Genomic DNA, 18,901 nt, shown 5'->3' with positions numbered 1-18,901 from the left:
ATATATATATATATATATTTATATATGTGTGTGTGCGCGCGTTATGTGTTATGTAATAGTCATTATCTGCAAACATCGCTAGCATGAAAATATGCTAATAGACATTTGAAGGTGTTTTCACACCAGATGTTCTGGTAGACTTTGTTCGATTGGGGACCAAAATTTTTATTTTATTTTTTCAAATATTTTGGATTTTTGTTGGTTCTAGTGGCCTGGAAAGTAGTTTGACAGGAAACAGGGTTATGAGAGAGGGGGAAGACATGCGGCAAATGTCGCCAGGCCAGGAATCGAACCTGCGACCACTGGCATGAGAACTAAGGCCTCAATATATGGGTTGTGCTTTGCCCCTGCACCACCACAGCACCTGATTGGGGACCACAATTACAACATTTGTTACATTTTCAGCTGGTGTGGTTCACTTTCACACTGGTGACGCTACACCAAGAACCACTGAAGAAGACACTGAGTGCAAGTTCCTTCTTCCTTAAATATTAGTAAAATGGAGTGGCATCTGATTTTAGTGGTTGTAGCATCTCTCCTTTGTTTTAACAATATGATCTAAAATAATCTGGAAACCTTCTTTTTTTTATTTCTGCCAATTTAAAACTTGCAAATTGCTGAGAAAATAACAAGATTCCCTTCATAGACAGTCAGCTGTACTCAATAATTAATTACTTAACTTTTGACAGGTAAGAATGTGCAGCAAGAAGCAGTCAAAAATGATCTGTGCTCTAACAAAGATGTCAAAGCAGCCTCAGCATTCACGCAGCTTCCTCTTCTCACTCCCATCCAGACTGCTTCTAACATGAGCTGCACTGTAAAATATAATTAGTTCATCTTACTTAAAAAATATGCAAAATAATTACCTCAAAAAATTAAGCAAAGTAAGCTTAAGATTAAAGTCTCATTTATTTTAAGTGTGGTGTACTAAATGATGTAGTAAAATTTATTTAAAAAATATTAAGTTCACTCAAACCAATTTTCTTCAATGAGTTCTTGTCCTTCCTCGTTCTCACTTCTTTTTTAAGGTTTTATTGGGCCTAGGGGCCTTTATTTGAAAGAGGTCAGACAGGAAAGTTGGTTATGAAAGAGGGGGAATAAATGTGGCTAAGGTCCTGAGGCCGGGACTCTAACCCATGACCACTGCGTCGAGGAGTAAGGCCTTCATATGTGGGTTGTGCTTTACCCCTGCACCACCAAAGCACCCCTCTCTCCCACTTTGCATAATTACTAATTGCATCAAATATTTGAAAAAAATCTAACACACAAAAAATTGTTTGTCTGATAAAATTTACAATAAAGATTAATTCACACTCACTCTCGAGCGTCACTGTTGTTTGCAGGTGTTGCTTGTGCGACAGATTTACAGGAATACTAGAAACACAATACAAAGGTTCCAGCTTGGGACTTTTGCATGTAAAAATATTGCAATTAATTATTAATGGCCAAAGAAAAACCCATTAAGTTTGTTGACTGTGGCCATATTCCTAATCTTAGGTCAATAAACAGTGGTAGTCCCGTCCCTGACAAGCACAGTGTGTTATTATTGGCTACTAAAGTTAGCATAGTACTGACAGCTTAGCTTAAAATAAGATGACACATGGACACTTGTTCTGATGTTCTGCTATGTGAATGCTCCCCTGTTTATGGAAACGCTAGGATTATCTCTCATCTGACTCATGAATATTAAATATCATGAGTCAGATGAGATCACTGTCTCCAGAAAAGAAAAAAAACTAAAATAAAGCATTTGTACTTGAATGCATACAGTATTGAGGCATAGTACTTGAAAAAAACTCACAATTATCAACAACTTACTTTTTCTGAATTATTCCAGCTCAAGTATGAGTTGGAGAAACTTATCAACCACAGATTCCAAGTAACTTACAAAAAGTGAGTGTGGCCGCAATATGAAGGAAACTGATTTAAGTCAAATTACTATTTTTAATGAAATACCATTTTTGCATTTACAGTGTTCCTCTGGACAGGACAGTTGGGTAGGAGTAAAGATGGGAATGAAAAACTCTGACCTGCGTCAAGAACTTTAATGCAGAAAGTCCAGTGCTTTAGCATTGGATTATAAATAAGATATAAAAGCCCGGCTCACTACAGGGTTTTCACATTAGCCTTTCTTTGTAGGTAATATTCTCCCTACGGACATGTCTGCTGTGCTCATGTGCTCTTGCACTTCAACACACATGAACAAGATTCTTTTTTTAAGGCACGTCTACTTTTGCACCCGTACATAAAATCAGCTTCTAGCGGCAACATGGACCAAGCTTACGGAAACAAATACGTGTTTGAAAGGGGAGAGATGGTCCCAGTTTCAATTTCAATAGCTCATTTAACCCTTATCTGTCCAAATCCTTGGGGTCTATTCTATGTTAATTGGATCTACATTGCACTGGCATTGGGGGGGTGTTAACAAGCACAGCCTATGAATATTAATTACCCTGAAGTTTTCTGCACAGGAAAAGACTTCACCGATACATATTAATTCAGTGAAGTTTTTTTTTTTTTTTTTTAAGTAGTGCTCTCATTAAAAATGAATGGGCACTGCTCTTGAATGTTTTCCCAGGAGGAGCTATGCATCCTTAAGTCTATCCTTAATAAATTGGGTCAGATTGGATTGGAAATGCTTAATGAAAAAGCTTCACCCAAAAATGGCATTATTATTATTATTATTATTATTATTATTATTATTATTATTATTATTCAGCTAAATGTAAGCATTACAATATGTTGAAAAAAGCCTCTAATTTCAAACTGGTGTTTTGAAAATGGCCATTAAAGGAAAGTCATGTCTAAGTGTGTTTTCTCAACTCTCTCCTCTTCCCCATGAGGGCTGTTAAAACAGTTACTTATTTACAACTCTAAACACACAAGTTGCTCAGCTAAACAGCACAAAAATGACTTGTGCTTTGTGTCTGCTTTTGGAAAGGCGGCTCCTGACATTGCTTTAAATAAAACATTGAAGATGCATTAGTCCTCTGGCTAGCCGAGGCCTCCCTCTAAGCCATTTAATACAGAGCCGACGCAGACGCGGTTCCCCGGCTGCCTCCAACCAGCTGCCTCAGACACCTGCTCCAAGTTTAGAGTTTAGCCCAGTTCAGCACAAAACATGCAGCGCCGTGGTCATCAAAGACCATCTGCGTAACGCACGATGAGAGCCACTTCACTCCAGCTAATGATACCAGCATACACACGCAGCATTCAAATGGGAGGCGTTTGTTCGCTGGGTAAACCCATTCATGGGGGGTTGGCATTAGAGGCCCTTTGATAGAGAATGATGTCACTTATAAAAAAGTAAATAAATATGAGAAATGGCTTCAAGTAAGCATTAATTTCCTTTAACATCCTAGCTAAGAGATGTTGTAATTAATGGTATATTTGGTTAAGTTAGCTTAGTATTTTGATGAATGTTGGAGATAAATAGTCTTAGAGAGGAGGCATTATAATCAAATAACTATGTTACCTTAAGTTGTTATAAAAATGTATAAAATATGACTCAAAGAAAAATTGACTGTAATTTAACGCCTTGAAATTAAAGAGCCTCTGTCTCTTTAAAAACAACTGATCAAAAACTCTCCAAACTTCATCATAAATTGTCCCCCACATAAACTATTCAGATTCCAGTGGAAACACAAAGTGGGCAAGGACAAAAGGCTCTAGAGTGCCTCCTAATGTGAGATAAGACAAACTGTATGTCATAGAGATCTGAAATGCAGTACATAGGTAGATCCTCCTGAATCAAGAAAAAAACTAAGTCTATTAGTGGAATGCCCTAAAATGTACAGGGAAGTGACAAATTTTGTCCAGTTTTCACATAATACCTCAAACTTTAACAAACTCCTCCTAGCAATTTTCACCTGCCAGGTTCATTCACGCACTTAAGTTATCAAAATTGTGAGATTTTGAGCATGTTTAGGACCTGTAGCCAAGAGCCAAACTTGGCCACAGGTCAATCTGACCTTTCACATACAAAGGTCAAATTGCACCAGATTTGGTATGAGTCAGCCATGTTTGATGTCCAACAATTTTGTGTGGTCATGTGAGGACATTAACTAAGCCCCGCCCCCTCAGAACCTGAAGTCTCTTTTTTTCTTGGAAAGCTCTGTCTCTGAACCCCTTGACCTAACCAAAGTAATCTTGAGTCAGAAGACAGATAAGAATATGGTCACACTTGCTTTAATGCGCGAACAGTTTGGATCAAAGCCCCATTGTGTCTTTTTTACACATGTTGTATCTGAGCGAACTTGTCCTGCAGCTGTTGACAGCTGCAGGAGAGAATCACTCAGTAGAGTCCTGAGGAATTGAAGGTCAAAGTTATCAAAATCTTTTTCCTACATCACAGTGTGTGTCTCAAAATCTGGTCATTGGCCATAAAACAATAAGGTGGAATAACTTCCACCCACAAGCTCCCGGCTGCATAAAACTTTCTTTCTGTTATAACAGACTAGAACTCATCACATTCACATGGTCATATGGTGACATCACCTTCGCCCTACTCCCTTTCAACAGGAAGTCACCTGTTTTTCTGCTGGTTTTCTTCATTTTCCGGTTTGAATCATAAAGATATAAACCTGTGTTTAATGGCAAAGTACATGAAAGTAAATTCTTCTCTCAACACTGGTTGATGGCTGAACCTTGTGGTTCAACCTGTGGTTGAATGGCGAATTCTAATCCCTCGGCGTCTGCATATGGTTGACTCTAAATCACACATGCATCATCCAATTTGCACCAAACTCTAAAGACACCAATGGCAATAAATTGGAATTTGATGCCTCTGTGCCCCCTAGATTATTCCAACAGCTATATCTCCCTCAACTGTCATCAGTGGCGCAACTACACATTATTCAGGTGGATGCGAGAACATATATCGGCGCCCCCCCCCCMCCCCTCCCCCCCCGAGGGAAGGAACGTCAGGCTGAAGGAGCGACGCTCACTCGATCCCCCCCCTCCGAGGCGACGATACGTGAAGAGTAAAAATCGCTGCATTTACCTTGTTATATGCGCAGGAGGTGAAGGAGCGTAAGGCGCGCTGAAGTGTATGGGAAAACATCATCGGCGCGCCACCTCCCCCCCTCCCAGAAGGGGTTTTGGCGCCCCCTCTGGTGCTGCGCCCCTATGCGTTGCATACCCTGCATACCCACTTTTTGCGCCACTGACTGTCATCAACTGTTTTGCACCAGATTTTCTGTTCATCATTGGGGAGTACTGCTGAACACCTTGATGTGCATCGCTTTGTGGACTATTACAAAAACTGTATGAGAGTGTTGACGACGGCGAGTGGGTGGCGTTGATGGATGTTAATGCTGCTTGCAGCTTTAATTTTGTTTTTGTCCTTGAAAAGAAATCAGAATCATCTATACCTTGGTATTACCAGAGATCATAAACCAGCTACTACTTTAAATGATTCATCTCTAGTGGGGTACTATCCTTTAATCTTGATACAGAAACTTTTTGTACAAAAAGTTTTATCTTTTATGTTGAGAAACTTAGTTATTTATTCAGAGAGGACACCTGGCAGATTTTCCAGCTATGGTAGGAGATGTTTGAGTGTGAGCATGTGTCCATTTTGATTATGGCAGAGTAACGTAATTCTTGAGATGCCCCTCCTGCCGCCCACATCAGCAGGGTGTGTAAACAGGATGTCAACCTAAGCAACACAATATTTTAAACTAGGGGCTTTGGCACACATGCAGCCTGTGCTCCGTCTCTTCCCAGCAGGAAAGATAGACTCAACAAAACGGATGAGTTCATAGGCAAAGCAGAGGTGTTGGGTGGTTTACCTCCTGGAAACTCACTAACAAAAACGGAGAGAGAGAAAAAGATCACAACGAAACATAAAGACTCCCATATTTAAAAATGAATGTATGTCGCGATATAGAAGAAAGTAAACCACCATATTTTCACTGATAGAAAAGTTTTTTCCCCCACTTTCTTTAATAATGATCCCCCACCCCCAACATGGCGACGCATCACTGTTCAATTTTCACCTCCATCTGTGTGATTATTAATCAGATCACACATCAATTGCCAGAACCAGCACAAAAATCCAGCCTGTAATAAAACTGTCATGTGCTGTGGTATAAAGACAGATGTTGCCAGTTGTGTGATAACATAATTAAACTGTTCTGTGAGGGATTCCATAAAATTATTCAAATTGGACTAGCACTATCATTTTACCAATAAGCAATTTAGGGCAATATGCAGTGTCATAACACTGATGTTATCCTCTCTCCCAGATTTTTCCAATAAGCCAGAGCCTTGGCTTGGAAATCCTGTGGAAATATGAACGTGGTGCATGACGATACCTGAGCATTGGTGGAGAAGTTATGAAAAAAAAGACATTGGAGGATTCTTTTAGTGGGATGAGTTGCTAGTAGGTACACAAACCTACAATAAATGTTACCTACAAACTGAATATAATATGCTCAATTTGGTTTTTCATTTGCCCTCATCTGGACCAGAAAAACGATATGAAGCCCTTGCTAGCTGCTATGCATTCAATCTGACTATTAGCCAACAAAAGGAGACTTAGTGCCAAAGACTAGCAACAACTGTACTTGAGGGGTAATCTTCAAACATCTCTTGGATACTTCAAAATGCTCACTGCATATCTGTGAGTTCCTGTCAGGAAGGATTTGACAATAAATCACCTTAAAAGGTTAAAACATGGAGAGGTTTTAGGAAAATGTTGGGGAAATTCCTCTGAATCCCCCTTTTGTTTGTGCTTACAAACGGAGTAAACATTTGACAGGAAAAGTTGTGTTTTTAAAGAATTTGTTATTACAGTAATATATTAAGTCTGAGCAATCTATAGATAGTTTTATTTTATGTATTTCTAATTCTAAAGTAGTCCTAATTCCAATAAAAAGTGCTTTGCTTGTGTTTCGCAAGTAAGTAAAGGCTTTATCACTATCTAGCCAGGTTAAAAAGAGCATCTCTTTAAAGAAGAGTTATTCAGTTCAGGATTTTAGTCTGAGTATTTTAGATCTAAAATTAGAGATGATCATATTTGATCCAGACACGCTAGATATTGCTAAATCTGGCAAGTTGATTTATACTTGGGTATCCTATTTTATTACTTCCCAAACGGAAATAACACAAATTCACTCTGACATAATATTGTTGTTCCTGTCCGGAACTTTAGCTGGAGATGGGCACCAGAACCTCCTGACCCCACAAGGGACAAGGGTGTACAGACAATGGATGGATGGATAATATTGTGTTATGTATATATTAATATTATATATATTATTATATATCTTGTTACATCCTTACTTGCCAGTGTTCTCTCTACTGTTCTATTCTGTAATCTCTAAAGAAAGAGCTGTTGGTGAATTAAAAAAACAGCATTTCCACCTTGTGAAGCCTCCGCAGGGGACGGTCTGTTGCATTATGCAAACGGGAAATATGGGCCCACTCAGCTCTTTGTGCAGCCACAGTAATGCGTGTCACTCTGTCCTCTCTTTACACGCAACAGGACCAACACCTCGACCAGAACAAGAGAAGAAAAAAAAGCCCACCACTGAATGGTTTACTGTCAAAACAGAACAAAACTGAGTGAATAACCCAACAAAAAGGAAATTATATTTTCTTGTTTTGCATTTTCAGAATCACACAGTAAACTTCGGATCATCAAAACATGAAAAAAGAAACCTCCAAAATACAGGATGTTAAAGTTTAATGCTTTGTCCGCAGAAATCGGGTGTGATGTAACAATGAGCGTGAATAAACAGGTGTGACAAAACTGAGCATAAATCACAGGAAATATTGGGAGGAATATCCAGAGAGCTGCAGCTTCAGAGTCGACTAAAACGGCCAGATATCGTTACTGTCATCACCTTGAGTGTCGCAACATGTTTATCTGACAGCTGCAGCTTCACAACACAACTTCCTGTTACAAAATCATTTAAATCACAAAACAGGCTATTGCAAAAGCGCCATGTGTTCAGACAATTGGGGTTTTGGCATTTTATTCCTCCCCTTTCAGTATCTTCACTTCCTCATGTGAATAACGTTAAAACCACAACTTCTGCGGCGCAAACAACTACTGAGAGAAAATAAACACTCAGATTCTGTGGCAGGCGAACGTTACGAGAGGATAAGGGAGAGAAAAAAAACTGTGGTCAACCGACATCTGAAAACTGCTTGCAGACACTTTGTGTGATATTAAAAATAATAAGATGTATGAAAATATTTATAAGCATCTTAAAGCATTACAACACAACTGATGGCACGCCAAGTTCCTTTTACACTGAGATTGGCGTAATTTCAACAGCAGTAAAAGAAAAAAACATAAAAACAGGCATTTCTCACACAACCCCCCCCGTTACTCTTGATTCTTAACAAACAGTATTTGACTTACTAATAAAGATGCTTATATCAAGCTTATGGTCCACTTCCCCCAAATCTGACTAGTCCAACAAGATGAATTCCCCTGTCAGAATCAAGATGATCAAACAGATTACAATTATTTCATCCCCCATCTTCATTAATGAGGACTGTCTTTCATAGTTATGTTCTCTAATAAGAATAAATGATATGCCACCACCAGGTTTGTTGTTCCCACTTACTCAAGGGATTCTCAGACATTTCCACTTTGAATCGAAGGTACGTTTGAGATTGATTTCAAACGCTTGGATGTTTTTGAGGAGAACAAAGACACAAAAAAGGAAGCAAAAAGCCTCTTTTGTGTTGGTTAAAGCTGTATGAGAAAAAGGCCACAAATTAAACTTAAAAGAAAAGACTGAGTTGCCAAGGAAGTGGAAAGTTATCAAGCGATAATGAAAGGATCCTAACTCCCCAAGGACAATTAACATGGTTTGTTGTGCAGGAATGAGAATCCTGCGCAGATGGAGACACTGACTGTCGGCAGCAAAAGAAGCCAAACAAAGTATTGTGACAGGAGCTGAGAGAGACATCTCATCTTTTGTCTCCATCAATTTCATTTACCACCTCCATTCAGATTGACATGCTGCCCTTTATTTCAAATCCAGGCCAAAGAAATGAACAATTAGATGTGTTCTAGATGTGTAAAATGGAAGGATTGTGAGCACAAATCCGAGAGCAGAAAACGTGACCCCTAGCAACAGAGGCATGCGATAGAGTACTTGCCCTTTTTGCTGCTGACAAACAATGCTCTTCTGAAATCATCTTCTTTAGAATTGTAAAACAGTGTTAGTGGGTGAACCAAGGTAGCATTTCTGGATTTAAAAACCTACACATTTAGTTATTTTTGCCCAATAAAATGGCAAAATTATGTACTGTTATGTTGCTATACTTTGCTCAGTAGTTGCCAATTTGATTGTTAAAGAACCCAACCTGTAGAGTGTTGAACATTATTAAACATTTGCATCAGATCTCTATATAGATATACCATGTTTAAGATGTGTCTAATAAATCTCACACTTCTAAGGCAGCCAGTGGTTTGATCGGTCAAAATATTGTGCTCTTGTTGCTAGAGTTGGTCCCGATTTAAATAAGGGAGAAACATAAAGTCCATGTATAAATTGTGACACCAGAAATATCAGAACCAACCAAATGCATCCAAGCAAACCATTGCAAAGCAGATACTACTTACCAATTTTATTAGCTAACTGTTAGTGTTAGTGAGTTTTACTGTCCTCCCAATACTAACAAGTCGCATGTATTTTGTATTTACTGCCACCCAACAATTTAAAAGTACCAAAAGGTTATTGAAAAGACATCGTAGTCAGAACAAAAGGCAAATAAAAAAATAATTCCTTTCTTACTTCAAAATAAGTCGCAAACATAGATAGCTTAGAAGAACTCACTCTGGGATCATAAGAACTCATTTTCTGTCAGGTCCTGACAAAGACATCTTGAGAGAGATTGTCACATATTGACTAAAATGTGTTAACTTCCAACTAAAAAGATGTTTTTTAAAACTATTTTAAATGCTGTCAAGGCACCAATATTTGCACCGCTAAACAATTGGCAGCATTGTAGCCAAAACGGCGCTACTCTAATACTGTTTCTATCTCATCTTAGTGTCGAGTATGCATCCATAGGCCTGTCACGATAACAAATTTTGCTTAAAAATTATTTTGATAAACGATAATATTGTTTGAAGACCTTTTTACACTGATTTAATGGAAATGACATAATAATGCATGCTATGTCCTGCCAAAAATAGATGCACTTTATTTTCAAAAGAACACTAAAAACTGGAACCAATAAACAAAATAAACAAAACAAACAAAAACAAAAATAAAATTGATTCTCAGTCTCCATTAACAAAAAAACGTACTGAATAAAAACTAAACAACATAAAGCCAAAGTGGAAATAAATACTGCATTTAACTAAAAGAGTGCAGATTATGAAGTCTGTATACTATATTGCACTTCAGTAACCACTAGATTTAGATGAAGACGGGCACATCCCACTACCTAATGCCTCCCTTAAGCCCAGTTCACGCTACACAATTTGTTACCCTGATTTTTTCCTTACGATAATCTTAGAACGTTGGGCGATCTAAGATTGTCGCTTGCAATTTCGTAACCGATCACCCTGCAGTGTGTGGTGTGTTACGACTGATCGGGTCCAGTTGGTATATCGTCGTGGCCGCTCCGATCTAAATCAGGGGTTTTCCCCGACTGGGAACGTTAACGTTCATAACACTGTTGAATGTGACAGGCAACCAATCAGAAACCTCCGTGCTTTCTGAGGGGAAAGCACAGAGGGGAATCCTAAACAGCTGACGCAGTGCAACCCAAAGTCCAGAGGACATCAGAGATGATTCACTGTCATCAATAGAAAGAGAAAAAGGCAGGAAGAGACGATAAAGCCAATAAATTAAAATGAGGTTGATCATTTTAATTTATCGTGCGATTAATTGATTTATTGTTTATTGTGACAGGCCTACGCATCTATGCCACTTTCTCCCTCCGCCTTCCTGCCTCACATTTATCAAATTTGTAACCCCATTGTCTTTACGGAGCATATTAGATAGGGCCCCTGGCAAAGAATGAAGGAAAAGTCAACAGGAATTAGATGTCAGTGCAACTGTTTACTCAACTGTGGCCTGCAGTTATTGAAATTTTATCCATGGTTTTGTGTGACTACTGCGGTAATGCATTCAGTACGGCTGTGCTTTTCTCACTGACGACTGGAGCTGGAGAAAAAGGGACATGTGGGAGATGAGATCAAGGATTGGGATCTAAGAGAGGATGGTAGGAGATCAGGAGGATCCCAAGGAGCCGGACACACACTGACCCATCCTTGCTACAAGGACCTGCTGCAGGAAAATGTTTTTCTTCAGATTGTGTGATTGTATATTAGAAAATCATCTGACAGCTGCTATGATACAGATCCAAACGAGTCAATGAATGATTCCCATATACAAATACAAGGGAAAAAGAGTAATAGAACATTGTGGTCTTTATAAAGGCTGACCCACACTCTACTGAATGTTTCACTAAAGGCGCTTTTCCACTAGTCCGCTGTCAACTATGATGGACTAGTTTACAGCAGTGTCTGATTCTCTTCCAAAGGCCACGGGAATATTTTTGGAATCATTTGAACACTTTGAAATCCAAGATTTAAAATCTACCTTTCTTGGCTTCTTTATTTTTTTTACGATTCTGTTGAACATGGAATATTTTTACACAAGAAATAGATGCAGCCCTAACCAGGGGCCAATAATCATACAGGGTGCTGTAACTATCATCATCATCATCAAAATACCAAAATTGCTCTCCTGGAACTTGATAAATGATAACACTGAGTCACTGCTTTGCTCCACTACCATCCCCCCTCCTCCATGTTCTGTGCTGCAGGACTGTTACACACACTGATGGATGTGCTGTGACAACAGACAACAGCAGAGAGCCTGGGCATCATCACCAAACAGTTCCTGACAACAACCCACGTTGTGAATATATCGGAGACCAAGATAGCAGAAGACACACTGATCTTTTCAGTGCTGTTTCCTTAAACGCACTGTCGTGTGCCACATATAACATTGACACCAACAGAAAGAGCTTGTCTATGTGTCTTAAGTCTGCCATTTGAGCTTCAGCTTCAACGACACCATGGGTCTCCACATGGCGTCTGAGTGTGAGGCTTGTTTACAACGAGCCAGAGGAAAAAGTCTGTCATCCTATTGGATGTGATCATTTCATAACTGTCTACAGAATCCTGTAGCACCTACAAGCTTAAAATATGTCTGAACATGATGATAAATATTTGATTAAGATGCAGATGCTCCGAGCAAGGATAAACACTGGCAACCAAACAATCACACAGAAAAGAGCACTTCCCCTTCCTAAAATATTCAAAACGGGCCTCAATATACATAAATAATAATAATAATGTGTTTACGTGCCGGATGTACTGGGAGGTGGGATTAATTATTAAGTGGCACTTTGAGCAGTAGGTTGGGCCTGCTGTTGACGTGGCTTAATAAAGTGAAGACAGGTGTGAAAACAGAAGGGTTGGGGCGGAGCATGGGGTGTACCTGGTGCTGCTGGAGATGCAGGAGGTCTGCAGCCGTCACGTCCACCAAAGGTGTGGCACTTTTAGGCGTTCCCTCCTGGAGTATACCGTCCATGTTTGTGCCTCCATTCTGATTGGCTGGTCCATTGCTCACCGTTTCAGTGGTGGAGTCTTGCATCATGACTTAAAAACCTGCGAGGAAAGAAAAGGAGAGGAGACAGTCGTTACAATGGGAAGTCATGAAGCAAAATTTGAAATAACAGAGCGGTTATCGCTATGGAGATAAAAAGTTAAGCTTTTAAAGCAATATTTTCAGTTTTACTGAGTGACCAGAGTTTGTCTCTAGATCCTTCACCAATTGCTCCAAACTGGTGCAGGCAGAGACACTTCCCCTTGCCTACAAAAAAGACTAAGTAATCGGTTAAACAAATTGACGACTCACATTTTCTTTGTTTTTATGTTTTAAATATATGCAATAAACTAACTTGCGTTAAACCTATGGGATACTCATTCTTATTTTCATCCATCCCACAGTTTTACCTTTTTAATTTCACCTAGAGGACCAGAACAGGCTAATTTTTAATTTTGATCAGCCCTGATTGGCCAGTGGGTTTCTAAAGGGGCAATATTATGTTTTAATATTGCCCCCTGTGCTATAAAATGTGACACAAGGGGCAATGAAACCTTCAAATGTTATAAAAATGCTATATATACCAAATATGACTTAAACCAATTTTGACTAATATTTAGTGTCTTGAAATTAGGCCTCTGAATCTTTGGCTTTTTCTGAAAGTCATCAAAACAGCGCTCCTCTACTAAAACTTTAACAATGTTTTTACCAGCATTGCTGGTAAAAACATTGCTGGTAAGTAGCTTCTGTAATAAACCCAGCAGGTGTGCAATTCCACCAAGTGTTTGCTAATTGCTGCTGGTTAGTCTGAAGGAGCTGAGTGGGGGAGTGTAGCTCACAGAGCTTCCACCTCTGTAGTTCATGTTCATTATACGGCAGCTCTCAGGAGGAGCTTCATCTCAAAGTCAGAGCAAGACCCACCCAGGAGCATAATTTGAAGATCAGATCGCGCATGCATTGATACCACAGTGAAGTTAACTTCAAGCTAACTTAAAGTTAGCTTGAAGTTCACGGAGCTAACGCCTTACTCCGCCGTTAGCTCCACTCCCCCTCCAACGCTCAGAGGTTCACTTAGGCTCTAAGTAAGTGAACCTTCAAGCGCTTGAGGAAGGAGCGGTAGAGAACAGCTTTCCGAAATTAGCATTCATAAATTGGATTAACCTTGAGCTAAACGCCGTTTAATGTTGTCCACAAAGTCCACAAAGCCAGGAACCACGTGAGCAACGAGACACAAACAGGGTCTCAGGTCGGCACACAATGGTAGCATCAAGACAACTATGACAACGGCAAGGAACCAGGGGGAACGGAGGAGACAGGTAAGTCTAAATACACAGGGGAAATAATCAAGGCAACAAGATTAACTAATAAATTACCTAATAATCACACACAAAACCCACATCCACACAAGTGGCTGATTTTCAGACCTTTGCAGAGGTAGAAAATGTCAGTTTCTCATGCACAGAGCCTTGCCAAAACAATTTGAAATTCTTGGCAAAGTTGTTAAAATTCCATAATTCCATTCAAAAAGTTCAACTTTCACAAGTTATAGATTCAGGGGCTATAGTTTAAACGATTTAAAGTATTCCTTTGTTTATTGTTACATAATTTGGGCTTACAGATCATAAAACCTACAAAAACAGGAATTCAAAAAATTTGAATACTGTGAAGAAATCAGTCCAAATTTTTGAGGGAATGTTGTAAATTGAGTGTGAGACACTAATCATCTACTAAGCTCAAAGCAAGGAGGCTGGCTGTTCACAGAGTGCTGTGTCCAAGTATATCAATGGAAAGTCTAGTGGAAGGGCAAAATGTGGCAGGAGAAGATGCATCAGCAAAAAAGATGACCGTGGACTTCAATGGATTATAAAACAGAGAAGACTCAAGAATCTGGCAGAGATCCAAAGGGTGGAATGAGGCGGGAGTACCAGCTTCAAAACCCGCCACAATCAGATGCTACACTATTAGGTTCCCCAGGTCAAGCTGCTTCTGAACTTGAGCCAACGTAGGAAGCTCAAGTTCTCAACTGTGCCAAGGAGAAGAAGGGTGAGGCCATTGACCAAGGGTTTGGAGGAGGACGGGTGAGAAACTGAACCCAAACTGCTTGAGGTCCATTGTGAAGCATCCACAGTCAGTCATGGTTTGGGGCGCATTGTCCGCTGCAGATGTTGGTAAACTCTGCTTTCTTAAATCCAAGATCACTGCAACAATCTACCAGAATATTTTAGAGGACTTCATGATTTCATCAACCAGCAGGACCTGGCCTCTGCCCATGCCACCAGAAGCACCTGGTTTGGTTAATAAGGCATTCACACACTCTCACATGGTCTCTAAAAGGTAAATTAAATGGCTGTTTTTCTTTGCAAATCCTGTTCACAGTGAGACTGACACATTCAAGTGGGACTCAGGTTTTGTTTGTGTTCTTCATAATAGAGTTCTTACAGGGCTGTATTGGTGGTGGAGAGGGGCTCTAGCTCACATCGCAGAGGAACCCAACCTGAGTTGAGGGAGAGCAGAGGAGCCCAAGAAAACACTGCAGCTCCAAAAACTAAACACTTTCTATGGAAATGGATATATTTACTCGCATGGGTCCCAGAAGAACCGCGGCAGAATGGCTTTTTAATGGGAAACAGGGCCATTGTGTGAGGCCTGCCAAAGGATCTCCTTGAGAAACATCCAATCTGAAGCCACGTGAAAAACATGTCGAGTCCAGGAGGGGTGCTCAATTAACAGCAAAAAAAAGTTGGAATATTAAGTAACCCTTGCTGAGTACGATGAAATGTTGTCTTCCATAATTTAATCCAACTCCAGAGGATCACACATAAACACTAGCTGTGCAGTTTTAAACGTAAATGAATGCAATATGTAGAAAATGTGCCAGGAGTTATGAGTGTTAAGAGATATTTGTTACATCCTGTGATGTCTTTTGGATACATAGAAAAGCCAGACAGACACGCCTCCCTGTTTATTGCCTGGAGAAGTGCCAGTGACACCAGCGTATGTATTTCTGCGCCTGTGTTCCTAAAATCAGCGGGATGATTTACAGCTATTGTGTGCCGGTTGCAGACCTTTTTTGCTGCAGCGCATCTAGCTTCCCCAATTTCAGGACAGTTAATGAAGCTGATCAAGTCAGGCAGAAGCAAATTAATGTGGCTGATTAATTATTTATATGAAGCAGAATAAATGCCCTTAAAATACTGGACCTCATCATGTGAGAGTGTGAAAATGGAGCTAAACACAAATTTCTGAGTTTCGAAACACTCGGGTACAGATCTGATCAGATCAGGTCCTCCACTCTTCTAGACACCACAGGGACCCACACTCAGACTGACAGACAGGAAATTGAGGTTGACAACTTGTCGCACCAGAATATTTACAGAGCATATGTGAGACGAGATCTGGATGTAAAACTAACAAAAGAAATAAACCTGATAAAGAGGTGTTTACATCCTTGTTCAGTTTCCCAGCTCTGAACTATGTTATGGATAAAATGATTCTGTGTCCTTCCTCTGTCTCTTTTATCTGCTTACATGCACACTGCTGCACGCTTGCATACCCATAACATATAAAACTGGTGACAGTCACACATAAACAAAAACTGATTAAGCAGACCGACACCCCTTAGAGAGGGTGCAGAATGAGGAGAATAAAAGCAGAACTCGTGCTACAATCTTTGCTTCATTTGGTGTCACCATGGTGTGCTAAGTGGAGCCCAGCGCAGGATGGGGAACGTCGCTCTGTATCTATTCCATTTGTATGACTTGTAACATTTTATTCTTTTCGGCATTACAAGCTTGTTTTATACTTAACCAAATCTCATTATTTCTCAAGGTAATAACACTGGTCGGGTCCTGAAACTGGTAAACGGACGTGGGTGCTGCACAGAAGGGGAAATGGCTGAACTACAACAACCATTTCTAAATGAGTCATCTGACACTATGGCCTCTGCCGGTTCAGTTGTGTGTCATGACACCCCTGCGTTTTTGGGGCCTGTCTGTGCAGCTCAGACCCATCCCACAGGTCCCGATTTCTGGGATGGTCTTCGTTCACCCACCCACCCAATCTCACCCTCCTCCTTCCCACCCCAGACAGATGTTGACCTAATTCACCCCTCTAGTCTGGCACAGCCTCGCTTCGAAATGAGATTTAAAAAAAACAAACAAAAATAACAAAGAGAGCAGCTGGAATACAGTCGGCCACCGACTCCATATACAAGACCTTTCACGACCAATTAGAAAAACACATGCATCCTTGCAAAATAAAATCCATTTGAAATAGACCATGTACCTGCACTTACTTTTTCAAATAAATGCAAAAAGAGAGAAAAAAGACAGGACCTCCCTTTTTTTCTTCTGAAGCTACATAAAAGAGCCAAAAGCAATGGCTATTATACATGCACTGTCGTTTTGTGCAGGGAGTTTTTTATAATTGTAACGGAAAGGTGTAAATGCACGGCATCTCCAAAAGTAATCAAGAGAATGAGCCGCGGGGCTATTTTAATGTATGCAAAAACTAGTGACCCACAATGAAGGAGAGAACGGCTCCAATGAATGCAAAGTAATGCATGCGAGCTTGGAAGCGGCACTGATGAGGGGACGGCTAAAATTAACACCCAATTAATTTTTGAATTGACAAACAAATGAAACCCATAAATCTACTTTCTCATTAATTTCACCACAGAATAATTCAAAGCTGCAATATTACAAATGAAAAAAAATTTGGAGAAAAAAAAAGAAAATGAAAAAAGGGCATTATCCATCATAAATATCAAGCAGATAGGAAAGAGCCTTATTAGAGAGCTGTGCTGATAATGGTGTTAATCTGTGAAGCACTGAGGCGAGGGGGGGCGGGGGGGGGCATCCTGAGCTGAGGGGCAGTTTGACCATGTGACGTTTGTTTATCAGCCTATTTATTTTCACTTCATTTCAGTGGATATTCTTGTATTTGATGACTCAAAAGGCTCTAAATGTTCCCATCTGATCTGTTTTAACAACACGCTTACATTAAGCTATAATTATGGGTCAAGCGGTCTGTGTAAAAGGGGGTGCAGTTGCTGGGGTGACAAAACATACTTTGCGCACAAACATTTGAAAACAACACAATGCACAAAGGGAGACATTTATTATTATTAATGGTGCATGTCTGTTTTTTTATTTTTTTTGGTGGGGGGGGGAGAAAATATATAGCCTTTCTGTCATAGTTGGTGGGTGGAAGTGGTGAGGATAAACACTGAGACCCAGGTTATGGTGAAGATGATGATGTTTAATGATAGATGTACGAAACAACGGGGAGCACAAGGAACACAGGGAAACAGACTGGTACACACGACGTTAGACGAGGATCCGACGAAGAACACAGACAACAGGTGAGACTAAATACACACGGGGTTAATCAAGGGAACGAGACACACCTGGGAGACAACGGGGAAGACGCAGAGACAGGACTCACAGGGAACAGGATCACACAGAAAAACTCAAAAATAAACACACAGAAACACAGATCATGACACTTTCCAGAGTTATTGGCACACTGATAAGGATATGTAAATAGTTAAAAAAAATAACTCCAGTGGCAGTAATGTAGTGGTGTAATCTCAAACTGAACCTTTTGTTAAATCCGTAGTCAATGGGAGGAAAAGAAAATCCCCATATATATAAATATTAGTTTCAAGCAAACTTGCCGGTGGAACTTTTATTAGTATATTGGAATCTCTTCAAAATAAATGTAACAGAAGCATTTTTTTATTCATACTGTACTTTTTAAAATTCTCAAACTATTTAAGGGTTTGAGAACCCTTTCTCTCTGTATTTATATGATATAACACAAACACCTGTTTTTCTCTATCATGTTTTCAAAGCCATATCATACCACAGTAAGGATGCCAAGTCCCTCCGCAGCCTATCACCCAGCTTTCATGACACCCAACCCTAAAGTTGCTCCCTAAAGATCTAGTCTATGTTGTGGTCTGTCATTCATCAAGATCATTGAGGCACTCTTTATCTTACCACTTCAATTAACCGTGTTTGTAGCAGTAAACCCTACCAGAAGCCAAATCTCCACTACATTTTACAGTAAGTATCTGTACTTTCTACTTCACTACATTTCTACAAAAGTGTCGCGTTACTCGTTACATCCAAGTCTCGTTGCTCTTTTTTTCCATTAAAATGTGAAGTTCAGGGATTTAAGGTGGCGCCATAAAATCCCAGCAATAACGTGACTTAGTGTCTGTTGTCACCCATCGGCTCCACCTTTACTCGCACGCGGAGCTCCAGACATGCGCAGTGGTTTCCTCTGAGCGTCATTAATAT

At 40.0% G+C, this 18,901-nt stretch overlaps 1 protein-coding gene across 3 annotated transcripts in view; it reads right to left on the bottom strand.

Moving 5' to 3' along the window:
• Positions 1-18,901, bottom strand: part of foxp1b (forkhead box P1b) — a 361,422-nt gene that overhangs the window by 169,876 nt on the left and 172,645 nt on the right. For 2 of the 3 annotated variants that reach the window (XM_017304815.1, XM_017304817.1), the window contains exon 1: positions 12,489-12,647. In XM_017304815.1, the coding sequence (XP_017160304.1) occupies positions 12,489-12,647 (159 nt within the window). Of the gene's footprint in view, positions 1-12,488; positions 12,659-18,901 lie in introns of those variants that run through there. The other variant, XM_017304814.1, reaches the window with a different exon arrangement.

The sequence above is a fragment of the Poecilia reticulata genome, linkage group LG5 (genome assembly GCF_000633615.1).
Source record: "Poecilia reticulata strain Guanapo linkage group LG5, Guppy_female_1.0+MT, whole genome shotgun sequence".
Classification (NCBI taxonomy): Eukaryota; Metazoa; Chordata; class Actinopteri; order Cyprinodontiformes; family Poeciliidae; genus Poecilia; species Poecilia reticulata.
The sequence above is the reverse complement of the archived record's forward strand: the minus strand, read 5'-3'. Positions and strand labels throughout refer to the sequence as shown.